General features: G+C 34.0%; 4 protein-coding genes across 4 annotated transcripts; 2 read left to right on the top strand and 2 right to left on the bottom strand.

Moving 5' to 3' along the window:
- Positions 1-39: 39 nt before the first annotated feature.
- On the bottom strand, positions 40-3,227 carry LOC107404427 (protein JINGUBANG). Its single transcript, XM_016011380.4, has one exon. It carries the CDS (start codon positions 1,968-1,970, stop codon positions 579-581), a length of 1,392 nt encoding a protein of 463 aa, XP_015866866.4. The 5' UTR covers positions 1,971-3,227; the 3' UTR covers positions 40-578.
- Positions 3,228-6,207: 2,980 nt separating this feature from the next.
- LOC107428560 (aquaporin TIP2-1) lies at positions 6,208-7,967 on the top strand. The gene is made up of 3 exons (XM_048467741.2): positions 6,208-6,463; positions 6,775-7,025; positions 7,331-7,967. Exons 1-3 carry the CDS (start codon positions 6,337-6,339, stop codon positions 7,697-7,699), a joined length of 747 nt encoding a protein of 248 aa, XP_048323698.1. The 5' UTR covers positions 6,208-6,336; the 3' UTR covers positions 7,700-7,967.
- A 2,644-nt stretch (positions 7,968-10,611) lies between these two features.
- LOC107404464 (tRNase Z TRZ3, mitochondrial) lies at positions 10,612-16,054 on the top strand. The gene is made up of 12 exons (XM_016011416.4): positions 10,612-11,096; positions 11,742-11,831; positions 11,960-12,004; positions 12,135-12,189; positions 12,327-12,370; positions 12,470-12,964; positions 13,085-13,350; positions 13,435-13,582; positions 13,745-13,795; positions 14,090-14,493; positions 14,615-15,272; positions 15,384-16,054. Exons 1-12 carry the CDS (start codon positions 10,716-10,718, stop codon positions 15,699-15,701), a joined length of 2,955 nt encoding a protein of 984 aa, XP_015866902.4. The 5' UTR covers positions 10,612-10,715; the 3' UTR covers positions 15,702-16,054.
- An 805-nt stretch (positions 16,055-16,859) lies between these two features.
- Positions 16,860-18,507, bottom strand: LOC107404411 (photosynthetic NDH subunit of subcomplex B 3, chloroplastic). The gene is made up of 6 exons (XM_016011364.4): positions 18,197-18,507; positions 17,980-18,090; positions 17,738-17,794; positions 17,518-17,580; positions 17,257-17,319; positions 16,860-17,151 (listed from the first exon to the last, which is right to left on the bottom strand). Exons 1-6 carry the CDS (start codon positions 18,398-18,400, stop codon positions 17,071-17,073), a joined length of 579 nt encoding a protein of 192 aa, XP_015866850.2. The 5' UTR covers positions 18,401-18,507; the 3' UTR covers positions 16,860-17,070.
- Between the last annotated feature and the right edge of the window lie 10 nt (positions 18,508-18,517).

Below are 18,517 nucleotides of genomic sequence, written 5' to 3'. Positions count from 1 at the left end.
TTAGCATCCTAACTAGCTACTTGTACGTTTCCCTTTTTACATATTTTGACTCCGAATCCACATTTCGTCCCCCAAGCTATTGAAGTCATATTTGCTTGTAATAATTAATAACCACCTATATGTGACTAAATTATTTCAAATATTTGAAAACACTTTCATAAAACAAAAATTGACTGATTGAAAAATCAAAGTAGAAAAAATGATGAGTTTACAAATGATTTATTGGCAACAGCGGGACTCCCATCTAGAGTGCTAGAATCTTGCGGTGTCATTGCACTTGCTGGAGCATGGTGGCTTGTATCGTTGAAATTTATGACTCATGCAAAGAATACTCAACATGCATCTATAGATAGGAATGCAACAAATTCTCAGATGTATAGGTGCATGAATGAACTCATAAGCTACCTGAAAATGGAAATCAATGTAGAAACTCATGGCTGCTGGTTTGAAGAAGCTTGTTGTATTTGCTGGGATAGGTGGAGATATAAAGTTCTATGAAAATTAGACAGTGTAATTTGGTCCTAAAAGAGAAGAAAATAAAAAGACAGCGTCCACTGGATATCAGAGCTGGAGATTTGCTAAACCAAGTTTACATGGTCTATAAGCTGTTTCTGCCATCTACTGGAAGCGCTTGTCTGAAGCTTTTTCTCTACCCAAGAGGGCGACAACACGGGGCTTGTCTCGCACTCCAGAATTTCTCCCTGTTCATCTATTGCAGGCTCATCCATGTTTTCCTTTTCGCTGGGAAAAACTTTAACCCTCCATACCTTAAAAGTTTGGTCCAGACTTGCACTGTAAACCAACAAGCCTTTTACCACATTCTCCGTTTCCAGAGAAACTGCTAAGCATCTCACTGGTCCATGATGACCTTCTATGACTGAAAGACAAGTATGAAAGCAGTTTCCTTCCTCCCTCCTCCATACCCGTATAGTAGCATCCTCGGAGCCGCTGAAGACTAATTCTTCAATGGCTACCAAACAAAGAACAGCAAAATGATGGCCTTGCATAAACCCTCCGTGGTTATATCTCCCTGACATCTTCTCCTTCTCCCAAAAGTTTACGAGCCCATCTGATGAACCAGAGTAGAGAAGGCATGTAGTTGGTGACAAGCTCAATGCCAATGCATTGACTGGAGAGAGCTGGAACTTCAGGGTTATGGTTAGGATGTGGGTACTTTCTCCGAAAACCCTTCTCCATATTTTCACTGAACCATCAGAGGAACAAGTGAAAACACATCCATCTTCTTGGTTGATAACAATTGCATTAACAATACCTTCATGAGCCACAAATGAATCCACACATCGGTTTTCGTTGATCTTCCAAGCCTTAACTGTTTTGTCCCTTGATCCTGTGTAGAGAAGCCTGTCTTCAGGGTTGTAGGCTACGCAAGAGATATGATCTTTGTGTAGTTGGGTGCTCTTTTTTGAGAAAGACAAGAATGGTTTCCTTTTAGGTAAGGTTTTAATCTTCTTTGGTTGAAAATTCTCTGCAGATGAGGACACATCCCAAATACGAATTCTGAAGTCACCATGAGTGGTGAACAGAAATTTTCCATGGGCTAAGATGGCTCGGACTTGACCACAAGTGGCCTTTATATAACCTATTTCAGTGCAATCTGGTTGCTTCCATGCATGAATACGGCTACTTTCAGAGCCAGTGAATATAAAGTCATTAGTGAGTGTGATGGAGAAAATTTTACCTTGATGGCGGTGGAGTGAGGCTATACAATGGTAAAGAAGAGGCTGTTTAGGTGAAGTGCGGACAGGAGAGAGTGTCCATGGCGTCTCTGCCGGACTTATAGGCCTTAATGGGGATGTTGCAGATGCAACAGATGGTCTTGCAGAAGCAAACTGAACAGATGGTTCTTGTGTACTCTGTTGGTTACCAAAAGAGAGTCTCCGAGGTAAATTGATACTCTTTCTTTCTTCATCCATAAAACCCCATACGTTTCTCTGACCATGGAATTCCATGGCGGATGAGCAAAATGATGAAAAGTAATCGTGCTGTGAACTTGAATAGGCGTTTTAAATCATTAAATGTTGTCTTAGTGTGTTAGATTTTTAGTTGGAGTTTACATAGAGGGACCAAAAAGCTTTAAAATGTGCAATTATTAATTACAGAACCGACCCAACCATTAGAGCAAATGCAATCAAATCTCCTAAACGTATAGACTAATTAGTATATTACTTAATGGTTGTCAGAAAGGAGTTTGGCTTGAGAGTTTTCTTTGTTTTGGGAAACCTATTCAGTAATACTCTCTATTAGAAACATAAACCAAAATCTACGTTGATCATTTCTTGCCACTAGAAATCTATACTACCTCTGCCATTTTCATAATATTGGTGCTTTCCATATCAATAATTGAAGCATATTCTTTCTCGGGAAAAAACTAGCATAGCTAAGCTATTCTCAATGCATAAGCAGGATAATAGGAGATCATAGTAGCATTGAGGATTGCATGAAATATAATAAATAAAACCACTAACTTTTCCCATAAGGCTAGAAGCTAAGTAAGGTTCTATATGATCTTATTTTGGGGTAAATAATGCTTTCGTTCCAAGAACAAGTTAAAGAAGGGAGAGAGGAACCCCACTTATTGAAAACAAAACACATAAAAAGAAAGTTGTTGGTTGTTAAACTAACGATTTTAATATTACGAGTAATGATTGACCTACCCAGTATCATACACATTCATATACTCATCTTGCTGTTTCTAACTGGAGCATCAGAGAGACTGCAAAATGGAGAACAATGAATATCAGAATGCACAACCGAAAAAAAAAAAGGTACAGCACCAGCTTTTTCCAGCCAATTCTGGGTTCCAAAATTTGGTACATGTGGTTATCTCTCAGCCTCATTGTAGACTTTTTGAAAAATACCATGTGGCTATTCCTCCATTAATTTTACTTATTTATTTATTTATTTTCCTGGTAAAGTCCTCCATTTTTACTTTTTGATAAAAGGTAATGGCAATTTGTTGCTTAAGATTACAAAGTGATGACAAACAGCAGTGAGATGAGCTGTTTTTGGTGAAACTTTGAAGAGTAAACCAGACATATCATAAAGAACAGAAGAGAGCTCTGTAAACATTAAATTGTCCATGAAACTAAGTACAAACAGTCCGGCTAATGTTCTTTTCTAGATTAAAGCGACTAGCTATCAGCTCCAATGGGCTTATGAAATTTCAAATCATAACCTATGGTAGAATATATAGTTTTAGATCCAGATTTGCTGTGTGTTGTGAATTTTTTTGGATTCCCAATCATATGAATGAACTCTAAATGAAGAGAGAAATTTAAAAATCTGAAATTAATTATTAGAAATGTTTATTATGGTCAAAATTGGTTTGTAAAGTTTAAATTCCCCCAAATGTTTATTATTTTCGGCAATCTTGCTTCTAAACAATTAACTTTTATCAAATCAATTTGAGATCTTAAAGCTATAAAGTTCAAAACAAACTATCTTAAAATTTTTATTAAACAAGTGAAGGTGGTTAGACTCTTGAAATCAATTATTAAGAAGGTTTAATATGGTCAAAATTTGTTTATAAGTTTCAAATGAAGAATTCATCGTTGGGTTGTATGATTTTTTTTTTTAATTAATTTTTTGGGCAAGAGGTTGGGTTGTATGATTGTTCATTGTTTTATAAGCAACATAATTCTTGTTCTTTCTGGCATGCACGTCTTAATGGAGTCAAATAAATACCAAAATAATAATAATAATAATGATAAATAAAAAAGAAGAAGAATGAAATGTCATACAAGGAATGCATACAGCGCTTTGCCCCACAAGAATATTATTGTGCTCCACCTCTGAATTTTTTTTTAAAATATTATATTAATTTCATCTACAAAGACTTAAAGTTTATAAATTAGACATGCCCTAGAACCAAGTTGACACAAGCCGCAGCCAAACACGTTAAATAAATGTTTCTGACTTTGACATGAAATTAAGCAGCTGGGACTCACAATGGATAAGAGGCCAATGTAAATGAAAGATCCAAGAGAAAAGCACAACCCCTGAAGTCTTAGCGAAAATACTAATTTTTTCTCCTAAACGGCATGGCTTTTTATTGGATCAAAACATTATCAGAAGTTACAGTCCTTTTTCTTCATAACACCATCTACTTGTCGTTGCTATTGACATGCCATTTCACCCCACAAATCACGAACATGTTATTTCTGTAAACAAAGCTATGTTTTCAAGATTCCTTTCTTAGAGCAACGACATTATATATAAGGTCCTATATGGCGCCTAATAAATCATTCATATCGACATATACAATGGTTTTTCCCCTTTTCTGTTTTTTTTTTTTTTTTTTCTCTAAAAAAAAATAATAATAATTTAGTCTGATACATGTCATGCATTTTTCCAAAGCCAAGCAGCTTTTCTCTTATTTTACTTAGGCAAATTAAATACCAAAATAATACTTTCTTTGCATTTTTGATGTCTTATATTGCGGGTTTCCCAACGACTAAATATATAGGTAAATAATAAAACATCAGCCTTGAGTTAGTTAAAGTTGATCATCAAATTGAATTGGACCAAATAGTAATAGTAGCTAGCCGAGTAGGTTACTAGTTTAATGTTTTATACGTTAACTTGCAAATATATGGCCTACATCTGCATGTGCCAAAACAAATGATCTGTCCTAGACATTTACATGAAAAAGGGTTTTGGCTCTTCTATTAATTATTGTAATTTGACCAAACTCCAATTATACTTTTTATTATTATTATTATTATTATTTTAGCTTGGCAGAATGGTAGTAGACATTCTTCAAAAAACCCTGATTCCCACAGATCACAGTCCCTGAAATTTATGGCCCAATCAGGCATTATTTACGGCTTATATATTATACGGTTTGATTAATTAATTATGCAGAGGTAGAATTTTATGTGCACAATTCGAGTATAATTATGAAATTACATGGCAGATAAACAAATTGCTGAATCAATTTATATTTGCAAATTCAAAATTAATGCATTTGAAGTACTACTCGATGAATGATCAGTAATTTGATTTGAAATGCCACATGGGATTCTTTGATAAAAGAAAAGATGTAGCTTTAGAATTGCATCATTAGCCCATTTTCAAAAGTTGCATACTGATCAAAGTCTGAAAGGTTTTAGACTTCAATATTTGTCATGTGATTTAAATCCATTTTAGTAAAATAAAATAAGAAAACAAAGCATGTGATGCCTTCAATATATGAAATTTCCATATATATCTCAAATAACGCAGTTTCTGATATGTACTACATAGAATGCAAAGAAAAAAAAAAAAAATTATTCTTCAAGTAATTTATAAAGGAAAATGACTAAACATTCTCTTCATTTCTTAATCTCTCCATCATTTTGGGGGACATAAAAGTTGATAGTAATTGATATCATGGACCATTAAACTTTACATATAAACAAGGAGTAAGAGGGATATAATTAAATTCCAAAATTAATAGAAAATCAAATCCTGTACCTTCTTTTCAGGAAGTTTAATGATTAATTTCCAAATTAAACCTGTGGATTATGGAGTCCATAAAGCAGATTAGATTCCTCTCAGGATATTTTATTGCCAGCCGGCCAATCCTCCATAATTTAAGCCTAAACAACAAACATATGAACAAAAAAATGAAAAACCGTCACTAAACTAGCACCAAACATTATCTGCTAATTTTTTTCCAAATGCCACAACCTCCTCTAGTCCTCTTTGCTGTTCAACTTTGGAGCATGGTCGGTGCTCTGTGGCCCTAAAGCTAGTCACGTTCCTCCATTACCCTTCTCTTTATCATTAATTTCTCTCGTGCATGACCCACCACCTCTATCTCTCTCTAGATCAATGTCTCTGTTTCTCTCTCTGAGGTTGGTCACATGGGGAATCATTGATGAGCTTCCAGACATTTCCATTAAAGCATGTTAGAGCCAGCTAAGACTATACGCATACAAACCCAGATTGGAAAAATACATGGATTTAATATTTATTGTACATTCACTTTTCATATATATTCCATTTTATCTGCCAAACAAGCATACGCATATTATATATGGTCGATCCACTTATAATAATTAATAATTATATACACTAATGTTGTATAATAATAATACGCTTTAAAATAAGCTCATCTATTTACCCAAAAAAAAAAAAAATTTATAAAATAACCCATCTCAACCTTTTTTAATATTATATTGGACTTTTTGTGGCTATATATTTGTGACCTACAAAAAGACTTTTGTGCTATCTGAAAGCTTTTCCCTTTTATATCCTTATCTTCGTCTCCATCTCTCTCCATCTTCAAATAGTCTTTCCCAATTACAGGAGCTTTTCTTATTGGTTTTGAAGATGCCAGGAATTGCGTTTGGACGGTTTGATGATTCTTTCAGTTTGGGATCCATTAAAGCCTATATTGCTGAGTTCATCTCCACCTTGCTCTTTGTTTTTGCAGGCGTTGGTTCAGCCATAGCTTACAGTTCAGTAGCTTGCTTGATTTCCCTTTCTTAATCTCTCTCTCTCTCTCTCTCTCTTTCTCTCTCTCTCTGATCATTTTCAATTGCATGCATGCACGCATTAATAGCTCAAAATATTCATGACCCTTGAGACATCAAATTTTATGTATTTGTAATATTATATATAAACAATAATATGACTATAAATCCAGTCACACAAAAAGAAAATAAAAAAATTGAGCAAACTGATTCTTGCAAACATATATGGCAGCTGTAATATGATTTCATTTTCTTCTACTAAGTGGATCTTATTTTAATTTCGTTTCTATTACAGGCAAGTTGACATCCGATGCGGCTCTTGATCCTGCTGGTCTAGTAGCCATTGCTATATGCCATGGTTTTGCTCTGTTTGTTGCAGTCTCAGTGGGTGCCAACATCTCTGGTGGCCATGTCAACCCAGCTGTCACCTTCGGATTGGCTCTCGGTGGCCAGATCACCATCCTCACTGGCATCTTCTACGTGATTGCCCAGCTTATTGGCTCCATTGCAGCATGTTTCCTTCTCAAACTTGTTACTGGTGGCTTGGTAAGATATATATCCAATTTTCTCATTCGTAAAAATAAAAAATATTGCTATTATCACTTGATCTAAGATACCACGTACGTGACAATTTATTTGTCTACAAATTCTTTTTCCTATATTAAATTTATATTAATAAAAAAAATAATTAAATGTCACTAATTAATTATTATATCAACGATGACAAATAGTGAAACTTCATATGCATTACCGAAAACACAAACCTTTAATTCAACAAGTATTAATTCTTCCTCGGAGATATATTATTAAAACTTATAATATTGATGTTATTGGTTGTGGGTTTTGTTCAGGCAATTCCAGTTCACAGTCTTTCAGCTGGAGTTGGAGCAGTACAAGGAGTTGTGTTGGAGATCATCATCACCTTTGCTTTGGTATACACTGTATATGCAACAGCAGCTGACCCAAAGAAGGGCTCATTGGGAACAATCGCTCCCATCGCCATTGGTTTCATCGTCGGTGCAAATATCTTGGCTGCCGGACCTTTCTCCGGCGGATCGATGAACCCAGCTCGTTCCTTTGGACCAGCCGTGGTTAGCGGTGACTTCCATGATAACTGGATCTACTGGGTTGGTCCTTTGGTTGGTGGTGGAATTGCTGGTCTTATCTATGCAAATGTTTTCATTCACTCTGAACACTCACCCTTATCCAATGACTTCTAATTTGTTTGTCTGAAATCCTAGTGGTTTTTTTTCGTTTTTGTCTATATCTCTTTGTATCAATAAAGAAGAAAGAACAATTATTGTTCTTTCTTCTTTTGCTTTTCATTGATTTTTTTTTTTTTTCTTTTGAAAATTTTCGACTTAATTTCCTTTTGTATTTTGTTGTTGTAAAGTAAAGCTTATGAGTTGTTGTCAACTTTAGCTTTATATTAGAGAATGTATGAATTGGTGATTTCAGTGCAGGCATTGGATATGCGTGGTTTGTTCCTTTGGTATTCTCTCATCGATTTGGTTGGTAAGATGGTCCACATCTTCCCACTAATTAATAATGCCACTGACATTCTCTCATTAATGGGCCAAGGCATATCCTAAGTATTTGCAATAATTTATGCCGGACAGAAAAATGCTTTTGGGCTTTTCTTATTAACTTTTTATTTTTGGTAGGTTCGAGGGGTTTGGATAAAATAATTGAGAGATTTTTCTTTTACAATTTTTTTATAATCATTATAAGTCATCGCAAATGCATAATGTTATATGATAAGAAGGAAATGACTGTTTTGGACATGCGATTCAAACATTGAGATGCAAATCTGTGTTCTAAAGAGAGATGCAAGTGTAATCAAGCAAAAGAAGATTCAAGATTAACCAATAAAAATAAAAATAAAAGGAAGAAAGAAGAGCAACCAAAATTCAAAAATACATTGCACAAATAATTTTGTTATCCACACCTATCTTTAGTCCTTATTGCTATTCTCAACAATGGAAGTCTCTCAAGCAAAATTTATCTTTAATTCAAAAAGTAGTCTTCCTAAGGACCACAAAAAATCTGTCCTTTAGATGAAATTTAGACTTTTGAGATGGATGGAGAATGTGATTTAAATTTTTCTTCATATTCCTTTTCGAACTTCCATAAGCTACCAAAAATGTGTAGTTTGGGGGGGTAAAAAATTGTTAACAGTGTTGGATTATTGAAAAAAAGCATTGGTGCAAAATTATAGAAAACTTTGAAATATATAATTAAACATTTATTAAGATGGTAAAAATTCCCTTTTAACCTATCAAACGATGGTAATTTAATCAAAGTTAACTTAATTGGTATATTTTCACGTACACTCTTATAAGCTCTAACCCTCTTTGAATTAGGAATTGTTACCCTTTGATCCTAATAAATGAGAAATAGGATAGAAATTAAAAATGGGGCATAAAAATATAAACAAGACAGAGATAGCCCAATGGTTAAAACCCTAGGGGTGTGTCTCGTTGAAGCAGATCGTTAACTCGCGGTGGAAAATCGAAGGAAAAATCACATCTGTATCCCTTGGAGAAAGAAACATGGTTGGTGAGTATGTTTTCTTCTCTGCATCTCTGTATCTGTTTTCTTCTTCCTATGTTGTGACCTCATATTTCATTGTTGAAACCCAATTTTCATCTCTCGTCGATATCTCTTAAAAAAAATAATAATAATACTTAAATTTTTTACCAAGAACTATTTTTTTTCTCTGCATTTGGAATTTTTTTTTTTTTTGCAATTTGTATCTATTTTTTTCTTCTTATGTTGGGACCTTTTTTTTTGTCCTTAGCCTATTTTACTCGATCTGGAAAGGGTTTCGATTTGCAAGGACCCAAGCAAGTGTCATCTTCCTTTCTGTCTACGTATGAGTGGATGATAATTATTGGATGATAATTATCGGATGATAATTATGAACACTTGGATTTGAACTTTATGGACATATATTGTATGGTTATTTATGGACATATGTGGTATGATAATAGATGTTGGTATCTAATTATACATGTAAAGATACTTTTATGAAGCATGTGTTATGTTTTGGTGTATTAATATGCACTTGATTGATTTAGTTAATTGTTATTTTATTTAATTATATTATTATATTATGTTATAATTTATTATAATATGCAGGAACATTAAATGGTAAAGAGAAGAATTTATGTTGTGTTTAAAGATAGACAACCAGGAATATATAATTCTTGACCTGAATGTCATCAATAAATATAATGATTTAAAAATAATTTATATCAAGCCTATAATATAACTGAAAAAGTTGAAATATATGCTGAGTATGTAGAACAAATGATGAGAAATCTAAATGAGCCAAATCCAATACAACATATCACCGCATATACACATGCCAACTTGAACAATGAGTGGCGTAATGGTTTTATAATCTGCTATTTGTTTGGTTTACTATCAATGAGTGTATTTACTTATTTAACATATAAGTAGATTATCGGTGTAAAATCAAATATATGCATTTAAATGCAGACAAGTATGTGAAATTGTAGTTATCAAGAGGTTCTTAATCAAATATGATGTCAACTTTATTTATTTGTACATATGATTTAACATATTATAATATCATTTTAATTGGTTTTGAAAACTATATATTAACGTAATTTGTGGGGGTAAAAAAAAATTACATTGTAAAGAAAATTTTACAATTACAAAATTTCATTAATTTTCTTTATTTTTCATTAATTATTATTTATAAAATATTATGTTATAATTTAATTTTCATTTATTTTTAAAATTATAAATTAATACAGTTTGTGGATGTAATAAAAATTTAAATTTTATATGTAAAAGCAAATATATCATTTTACAATATTAATTAAGTATATTTTTTTATTGTATTTATAAATCAAATTTTATTCTTTTTCACTTAAAAAAAAAATTATAAAATAGTCCAATCCTGCACTAAATATGGAACAACTAATGCAATATTAAATCCGAAATTATACCAAATATAAAATCATATTATTTTATCATATCCAATTTAAACTTAATTCCGATCTTATCTAATTCGAATCTATCCTCCGTACTAAATGCACCCTAATTTTCCTCGATGAGAGATGTAATTCCCCACATAATGGGCCTGTTGCTAATACGGGCCTGGGGTATCCATAGCAATGGTGAGCCTGCCATTATCTTCTTTCTTCTGAGTTCTTCGAACACCCTGCTAAAACCCTTAGCGGCAGGTGGGGGTTTGGATTTACAATGCACCAAATCCCAAATCTCCGTCTCCTCTACCACCTCTCCTCGTACCCTCTTCTCTCACCCCTTAAATCACCCTCCCTCTCTTTCTCTCTGTTCTCCCACTCCAAACCCCGCTCTCTTTTCACTGCTCTTGCCTCCTCATCCTCTTCTCCTCGCCGACGATATCGTGCCGTTCCCCACCGTCCTCTTGGTCCTGGCCGTAGAAACAGTTCCACCTTCAGAGAGCACAAAGGTAGAGACAAACAAGTGTTAATGGAGGAGAATGAGTCTGTTGGGTTCAACAAGAGAAGGGCTGAGGGTAGAGATAAGAAGGATAAGCCCAAGACCCTCCAGTTGAAAGTGCGCAAGCTCAATCCTGTCAATACCATTTCCTACGTCCAGGTATATTTTGGGTTTTATCTTTCTCAATGAATAAAAGAAATATATATATATATATATATATATTCACTGTTGTTTTTAGTGTGAGATGTAATGCATTTTATTGGTTATGTGCTGTTGGGAAACGAATTCTACTTTTGATTTTATGTGGGCTTTCCTTTTTATTTATTGTCTTTTTTACATAGTTGATAAATTTAAAAGCAGACAGACCCAGTGAAGAGAAAAACGTGCTGGTTTTCTTCTACTTTCTATTTGAACTAGAGTGTATGAAAAAATATACAATTTTGTTTCGTTAGCTTGGGAATGGTAAATTTAGGAACTGGATATGTTTCATATATTCAGTTTAAGCTGGATTATATTTTGTTTCCCTGGGTTGTTTCAGTTTAGGATTCCAAATTCAATAAACTTTAATCTTTCAATTTGGAATTCTACTTTTGGACTTCAGTTTGGAATTTGCCTGGTTTCCAGATTGGTTACATGATGAACGAAGTTGACTTTGGATTTTGACTTCAGGTTTTTAAGTGGGCTGAAAATGTTTACATTATTTAGCTTTCTACTTGACTGGCGAGTTAATGAAAACTCATTAACATAAGAGAATTCAATCGTACCGGTTAATGATTTTCTGAGACTTTTTTTATTTATTTGCAGATATTGGGGACTGGAATGGATACTCAGGATACATCACCTTCAGTGTTGCTTTTCTTTGACAAGCAAAGATTTATCTTTAATGCTGGAGAGGTAAGTATTGGGTAACTTTATTGAATTGAATGTTCTATAATACCATAATATAAAGTGGAGCCTCACTGCTTGTATGAAATTCCTGCCCCTGTAGTGCTGTTATTCTTAATTTATAATTCTTGTTGCAGGGATTGCAACGTTTCTGCACAGAGCATAAGATTAAGTTGTCGAAGGTATTAGATGTTTGAAAGTCTTACCTGTTTTTCTTCAGTAATAATATAGATAAGAAGTTTTCTTTTTCTAGAGTTCTGAGTTATATTCCCACTATAAGAAGATTCAAAAATATTCTTGATCTTTCTTCAGATAGATCACATATTTCTTTCTCGTGTCTGCTCAGAAACTGCTGGTGGACTTCCAGGTGTGTTTATTGATGTATCGGCTATGATGTTGTTTTAACTTGATACATTCATATCTTAGAACAAATTTTGGTTCTTCATAATTCCGGATTGGTTATTCAGGAAGATGCTGTTGCTTGAATTTTACTTTACTTTGTAGGGTTGCTGTTGACTTTGGCTGGCATGGGGGATGAAGGAATGTCTGTGAGTATCAGATTATCTTTGTAATTATCTTTTTCCTTCTTTACTTTGTCCTGAGTTCAGTTTAAGATTTTATTTTATATCATAGTTGCTGTTTTGAAGGTTAATATATGGGGTCCATCAGATCTCAAGTATTTAGTTGATGCGATGAAATCTTTCATCCCTAATGCTGCCATGGTTAATACACGGAGCTTTGGGCCTATGCTCAGTACTAGTGGGACTGATATGGTTGATCAAAGTGGGTTTACAGATCCTATTGTTCTTATTGATGATGAGGTGGTTAAAATTTCAGCTATTCTTCTACAACCAAATTTGTCAGAAGGGTCTCAGCCACTGAGTGATGGACCAATGATGCAAAATGCATCAGAAGATTTTTCCAAAGGGAGCGTGGATCATCTTTTGGAACCCATTAGTGCCAAGAGTAAAGCATCAGCAGGAAAGCCTGGTGACATGTCTGTGGTTTATGTCTGTGAATTGCCTGAGATTAAGGGAAAGTTTGATCCAGCAAAAGCTGTAGCTTTTGGTCTTAAACCTGGACCGAAGTATCGTGAACTGCAACTTGGAAATTCAGTGAAGTCAGATCGCCAAAATATCATGGTGGGTGATGCAATGTGATATATAAGGTTTTCTTTTGGTTTCTTGTCAATGCTGTTGATGTTTCTTAAACTGTTTACAAATTTACTTTCATAAAATAACGTTATTTGTCTTATATCTTAGGTTCATCCAAGTGATGTAATGGGCCCCTCTGTTCCTGGTCCAGTTGTATTACTCGTTGATTGCCCTACAGAATCACATTTGCGGGAGCTGCTGTCCATCCAATGTCTCAGTAGTTATTATGCAGATTTCTCTGGTCCACCTGAGAGTGCTAAGGCAGTGACCTGCATTATCCATTTGAGTCCTGCATCTGTAGTTAGCAGTTCCAACTACCAAAAATGGATGGATAGATTTGGTGCAGCACAACATATCATGGCTGGACATGAAAGGTGAGTCTTTTCTTTACACAGATGTTATTCTGTTTTCACTGGGCTACTTTTGTTGTACTCATTGAGTACTCTTGCTTATTACAGGAACAATGTTAAGATACCAATTCTAAAATCCAGTGCAAGAATTACAGCACGGCTTAACTATTTATGTCCCCAGTTCTTTCCTGCTCCAGGTTTTTGGTCCCTTAAGAACATTGATTGCTCGGAACAAGAAGCCATTGTGTCAAGTGAGGTTTGTCAAAATGTCTTAAGACTTTGAGCATAATAATTTTTCAGTTGTTGAAGGATTGAAACAAATATTTTGGACAAGTTTTTATTTTTTATTTTTTATTTTTTTTGTTTTTTTATTTTTTTCCCGTCTTAGGAGATTAATAATAGTTTTTCTACTTACTAGGGTACTGTTCCAAAGCTTTGTGAAAGCATTTCTGCCAAAAATCTTCTGAAGGTATGAATGGTTGATTTTACTTGGATTCACTGGGTACTTAATGTATTGACAGCCGGTCTTATCTGCTTAATGTTCTACATATGTAGCACAGGTGCAAAATGCCAAGGCCTTTCTCTTAACTAATTTTTACAAGTTAAATGCCAAGTTCTACTTGGGTTTGCCGTCATATATTGCACTTGGTATTCTGCATGAAAAAGAACTGCAAGTTCTTATAAATGCACTAACATATGTTCTCTTATTTATGAAACGCCTTTCTGTTAAATGATAATAGCCATATTCTTTTCTTTCAAACAGTTTACTTTGCGTCCTTATGCACATCTCGGATTGGATAGATCTTGTATACCGACTTCAATGGCTCCCTCAGAAATCATTGATGAGTTACTTTCTGAGATTCCCGATATAGTAGATGCTGCTAAACACGTTAGTGAATTATGGAAAGGGTCCAAAGAAACAAATGGAAATATAAGTTCTCTGCAAGATGATAAAGTTATGGTTGAAGAGCCGTGGTTGAAGGATAACAATCTTCCTAGCTGTTTGGAAAATATAAGGAGAGATGACTTGGAGATCATTCTTCTAGGCACTGGATCATCTCAGCCATCTAAGTATAGAAATGTTAGTTCTATACACATCAATCTTTTTTCAAAAGGAGGTTTACTTTTAGATTGTGGTGAAGGAACTCTTGGGCAGCTAAAAAGGAGGTACCCCCATCCAAATTTTTCAACGCACATCTTATAGCAAAAGTTTTCATTTTCCTTCTCTTTGTTTTCGTTTCCCCTTTAGCTCCCTAACAATGATTGATTATTTGTAAATTGACAACAGATATGGTGTAGAGGGTGCTGATAATGCCGTGAGTGGTCTCAAATGTATTTGGATTTCTCATATTCATGCGGATCACCACACAGGCTTGGCTAGGATACTTGCTCTACGACGTGATTTGTTGAAAGGAATGCCTCATGAACCTGTACTTGTCGTAGGGCCAAGACAGCTCAAGAGATATTTAGATGCATACCAAAGACTTGAAGATTTAGACATGCAATTCCTGGATTGTAAGCACACCACTGAAGCTTCGTTGAATGCTTTTGAGAATGCTAAATCAAATCAAGAACAATGTCCCCCAGGAGTTGGTATCAGGGATAAGAATGGTGAAAATATGCAGCAAATTGAGTCTTCCTTGTTTGCTAGAGGATCCCGAATGGAGAGCTATCAGAGGAGACCGGGTAGTCCTGTTGACATTAGTACAGCATTTCCAATTTTAAAGAACTTAAAGAAAGTTCTTAGTGAAGCTGGCTTGGAGGCCTTAATTAGTTTCCCTGTGTTGCACTGCCCACAGGCTTTTGGTGTTGTGTTAAAGGCAGCAGAGAGAACAAACAGTGTAGGAAAAGTTATTCCAGGTTGGAAGATTGTCTACTCAGGTGACACTAGGCCTTGCCCAGGGCTGATAGAAGCATCACATGGTGCAACTGTTCTTATACATGAGGCAAGTTATCGCAGTAAATTCTGATTGAGATAAGTTTATGTTCTTAGTTGTCATTAAAAAGGCATTGGACTATGATGTGTAGTAGAGCAATAACACTTCTGATTGTTGCAGGCAACTTTTGAGGATGGCATGGTGGATGAGGCTATAGCAAGAAATCACAGCACAACAAAGGAAGCCATAGAAGTTGGGAACTCTGCTAGAGCATACCGTATAATTCTTACCCATTTCAGCCAACGATATCCAAAAATTCCTGTATTTGATGAGACTCACATGCATAATACATGCATCGCATTTGACATGATGAGCATCAACATGGCAGATTTGCCTGTGCTTCCAAAAGTACTTCCATATTTGAAACTACTTTTTAGAAATGAGATAATGGTGGACGATTCTGATGATTTTATAGATGCTGTAAATGCAGAATCTTAAAAAAGTATTAATGTTCTGATTTTTTTGTAATTCATAGATTATGTTCCTCTCACATTTTTTTTTTTTGTAATTTATGTATCATACACAATTTTTGAGAGGGATTTTCTAGAATTTGCCACTTTTGTACTTATCAACGTCAATGGTACAAAGAAAATTATAACGCTGCCCTAGAAAATTGCTGTTTCACCGAGCAAGGCACTTAGTGAATCTAATCTGGTTGGGTCGTTTTGCGTTTTTATTTTTATTTTTGTTTGAACGTACGTTGATATTGACGATTCTACTGTTGTAAAGGATGGTTTGACAATTTTTTAATATCTTATATCTATTTATTATTATCATTATGATGGTGATGATGATGTGGACTCCATCAACAAGGCTGATCACCTTTTCGGTTCATACTAAAACTTTGTTTGAATTAATGGTTATATTTTTAAGTTCTATTTTATTATTATTTTCATCACGCAAAGAATATATTAAAAATGTGAAAAGAAAAATAAGATTGAGATATGATTAAAATTTTGATAAGTTCAATGCAAAAACATATTCATAAAACTACTAATTTTTATAGAAAAATAAAAATACTGTTATGATATTATCAATATATATATATATATATATTTAAATATTACCAAAATAGTTATGTTTGCTATGAATTATATAAAATAGTTACTATATTTGATTTATCAGTAATTATCTAGGTTGATTATTATATATGTATATATTTTGGGTAAAGGTTGATATATGTACTTTATTGTGATTATCTATATAAACATAGGTATTCCCATGATAAGGTACGTATTATTTCAGAGAGCTAGGTTTAATCAAGCAAAAGGAGATTCAAGTTTAACCCAAAATTCATGAATATATATATATATATATATATTGCATGAACAATATTGTTATCCACCTATACGTAATTATAATAATTGTCCTCAATTTTGTCCACAACGTTGGAAATCTTTCAAGCAATTTTATCATCATTCAAAAGTGAACTTTGAGGACCACTAAAAAAATGCTTTTAGTTCAAATTTGGACTTTCGAAACTGAGGGAAATGGATTTTTTCCGTTATTCCTCTCATTATTTCCATAAGATACCAAAAAAATTAGTTGGAAGAATGGTGTTAAAGTTACATACATTCTAAGGTTATAGAAAAAACATCAGTGCAAAACTACAGGAATCTTTGATGAATCATGTAAGTTACAACTTTTGTCCAGTAAATGCAATAAGAGATCCCGGTCTGATTTTATCATAACTCGCTATTTAGTTCACCTTGATTTAACCTATTTGGATAGTGTTAGAATTATAATTCTTCTAAAAGATTTTATTTTTCTTTCTTTTGTTAAATTTACAAAGTTACACAAAAATTGCTTACAAAAATTCTGATGAAGGGTCTACTTTTTCATATTTCCATTCATGTGCTTTCCACTCTGGAAGTTGTTGGATTACAACCTGCAACAAATGAAAGCTGGGGTTGTTCAATCCAATTCACCGTAATAATGACACTGGAAACTTGTAAGTTGGTAAACCAAGAAAAAGGAAAAGGGGATGACAAACCAGCCCTCTTGAATCTGGTTGACCAACTATGGTTTGGCAAGCAAGTCTCCAATTTTTTGGTTTCTGCAAATAAGGACATTGGTTGAATATAAACCTTTTATGTTTTATGACAGCATACAAACTTTGTTATAATTACATTTTCATATCCAAAAGCATTTTAGACTCTGGTTCCTTTTTACTACTCTCAGAACAAAACAAATTGTTTAAAACATGGAAATATCCACCTTGAGGCACATATGCCTAAAAGATAAAAGTTAATACCCTTTTAAGCTTTTCCTTCTCTTTGTCTGTACGAGGGGTTAATAGATGTTTTCCTTCAACAACCTAATAATAACATGTAAAAGGTGAAAGATTTATCATAAAAGAACAAAAAATAAAAAAAAATAAAAAAAAAATGTAGAGTTGCTGCACTTCCAATTTATGAAGGGTAAAAAAATTGATAGTTGAAAAACCATAAAGGATAAGAGAGTAAAAATATCACCTCCACCATACATGTGGCACATGTTCCTCCACCAGCACAATTTAGCAGAGGTCTGGCCTGCCAAATTTGCATACAAATTATGCACAAACTATATAATGAAAAATACCGAAAATACTATCCATTTTCATCTAACCAAATACAAAGCATTTTAGCTGCTGTTTTGGTGGGGGGGAGAAGAAATACATATTCCTTAAACAGCAAGGAAAACAAAAGCAAGAGTTATTATAAGAGAAATAGCTTACATAGGGCCCATACAAATCAATATTTGAGTCCAACATTATATCCCTAAGTTTTTGTCCACCACTTGCTGTACGAAGATGTACATCTGGAGTTCCATCTGGAAGCAATACAGACTGAAAATGCAAGCACACTGTATTAACAAAATTCCTATTACCAAAACTTTATACAATCAGCAATATTCAAAAACTTCTAGTTAACCAGCTTGTTGTTTTAACTTACACTAACGAAAGCAAAATTAACAGAAGGTGGTTCCTCGGATTCTGTGGCTTCGGATTCACTATCAGGAATGGTGCTTACAGCTCTGATTTTTGCTCCGGAGAAGCGGAGAGATTTAGAGGGTTTGAGAGTTTTGCGGGTGTTGGTAATGTAACTGAAGTTTAAAGATAATGAAGAAGATAAAGAACTCAGTTGCAGACTACCCATTTTTGGATAGCTCAAAAGATGAAAATGAAGGTTTCAGTGAAGGATAGTTAAAGGTTTATGACATTTAGGCTGCTTTTTCATTAGACTTGTAGCATTGTGTGTGGTTGTTATTTTTTT

This window comes from Ziziphus jujuba, chromosome 1 (assembly GCF_031755915.1).
Source record: "Ziziphus jujuba cultivar Dongzao chromosome 1, ASM3175591v1".
Lineage (NCBI taxonomy): Eukaryota > Viridiplantae > Streptophyta > Magnoliopsida > Rosales > Rhamnaceae > Ziziphus > Ziziphus jujuba.
The sequence above is the reverse complement of the archived record's forward strand: the minus strand, read 5'-3'. Positions and strand labels throughout refer to the sequence as shown.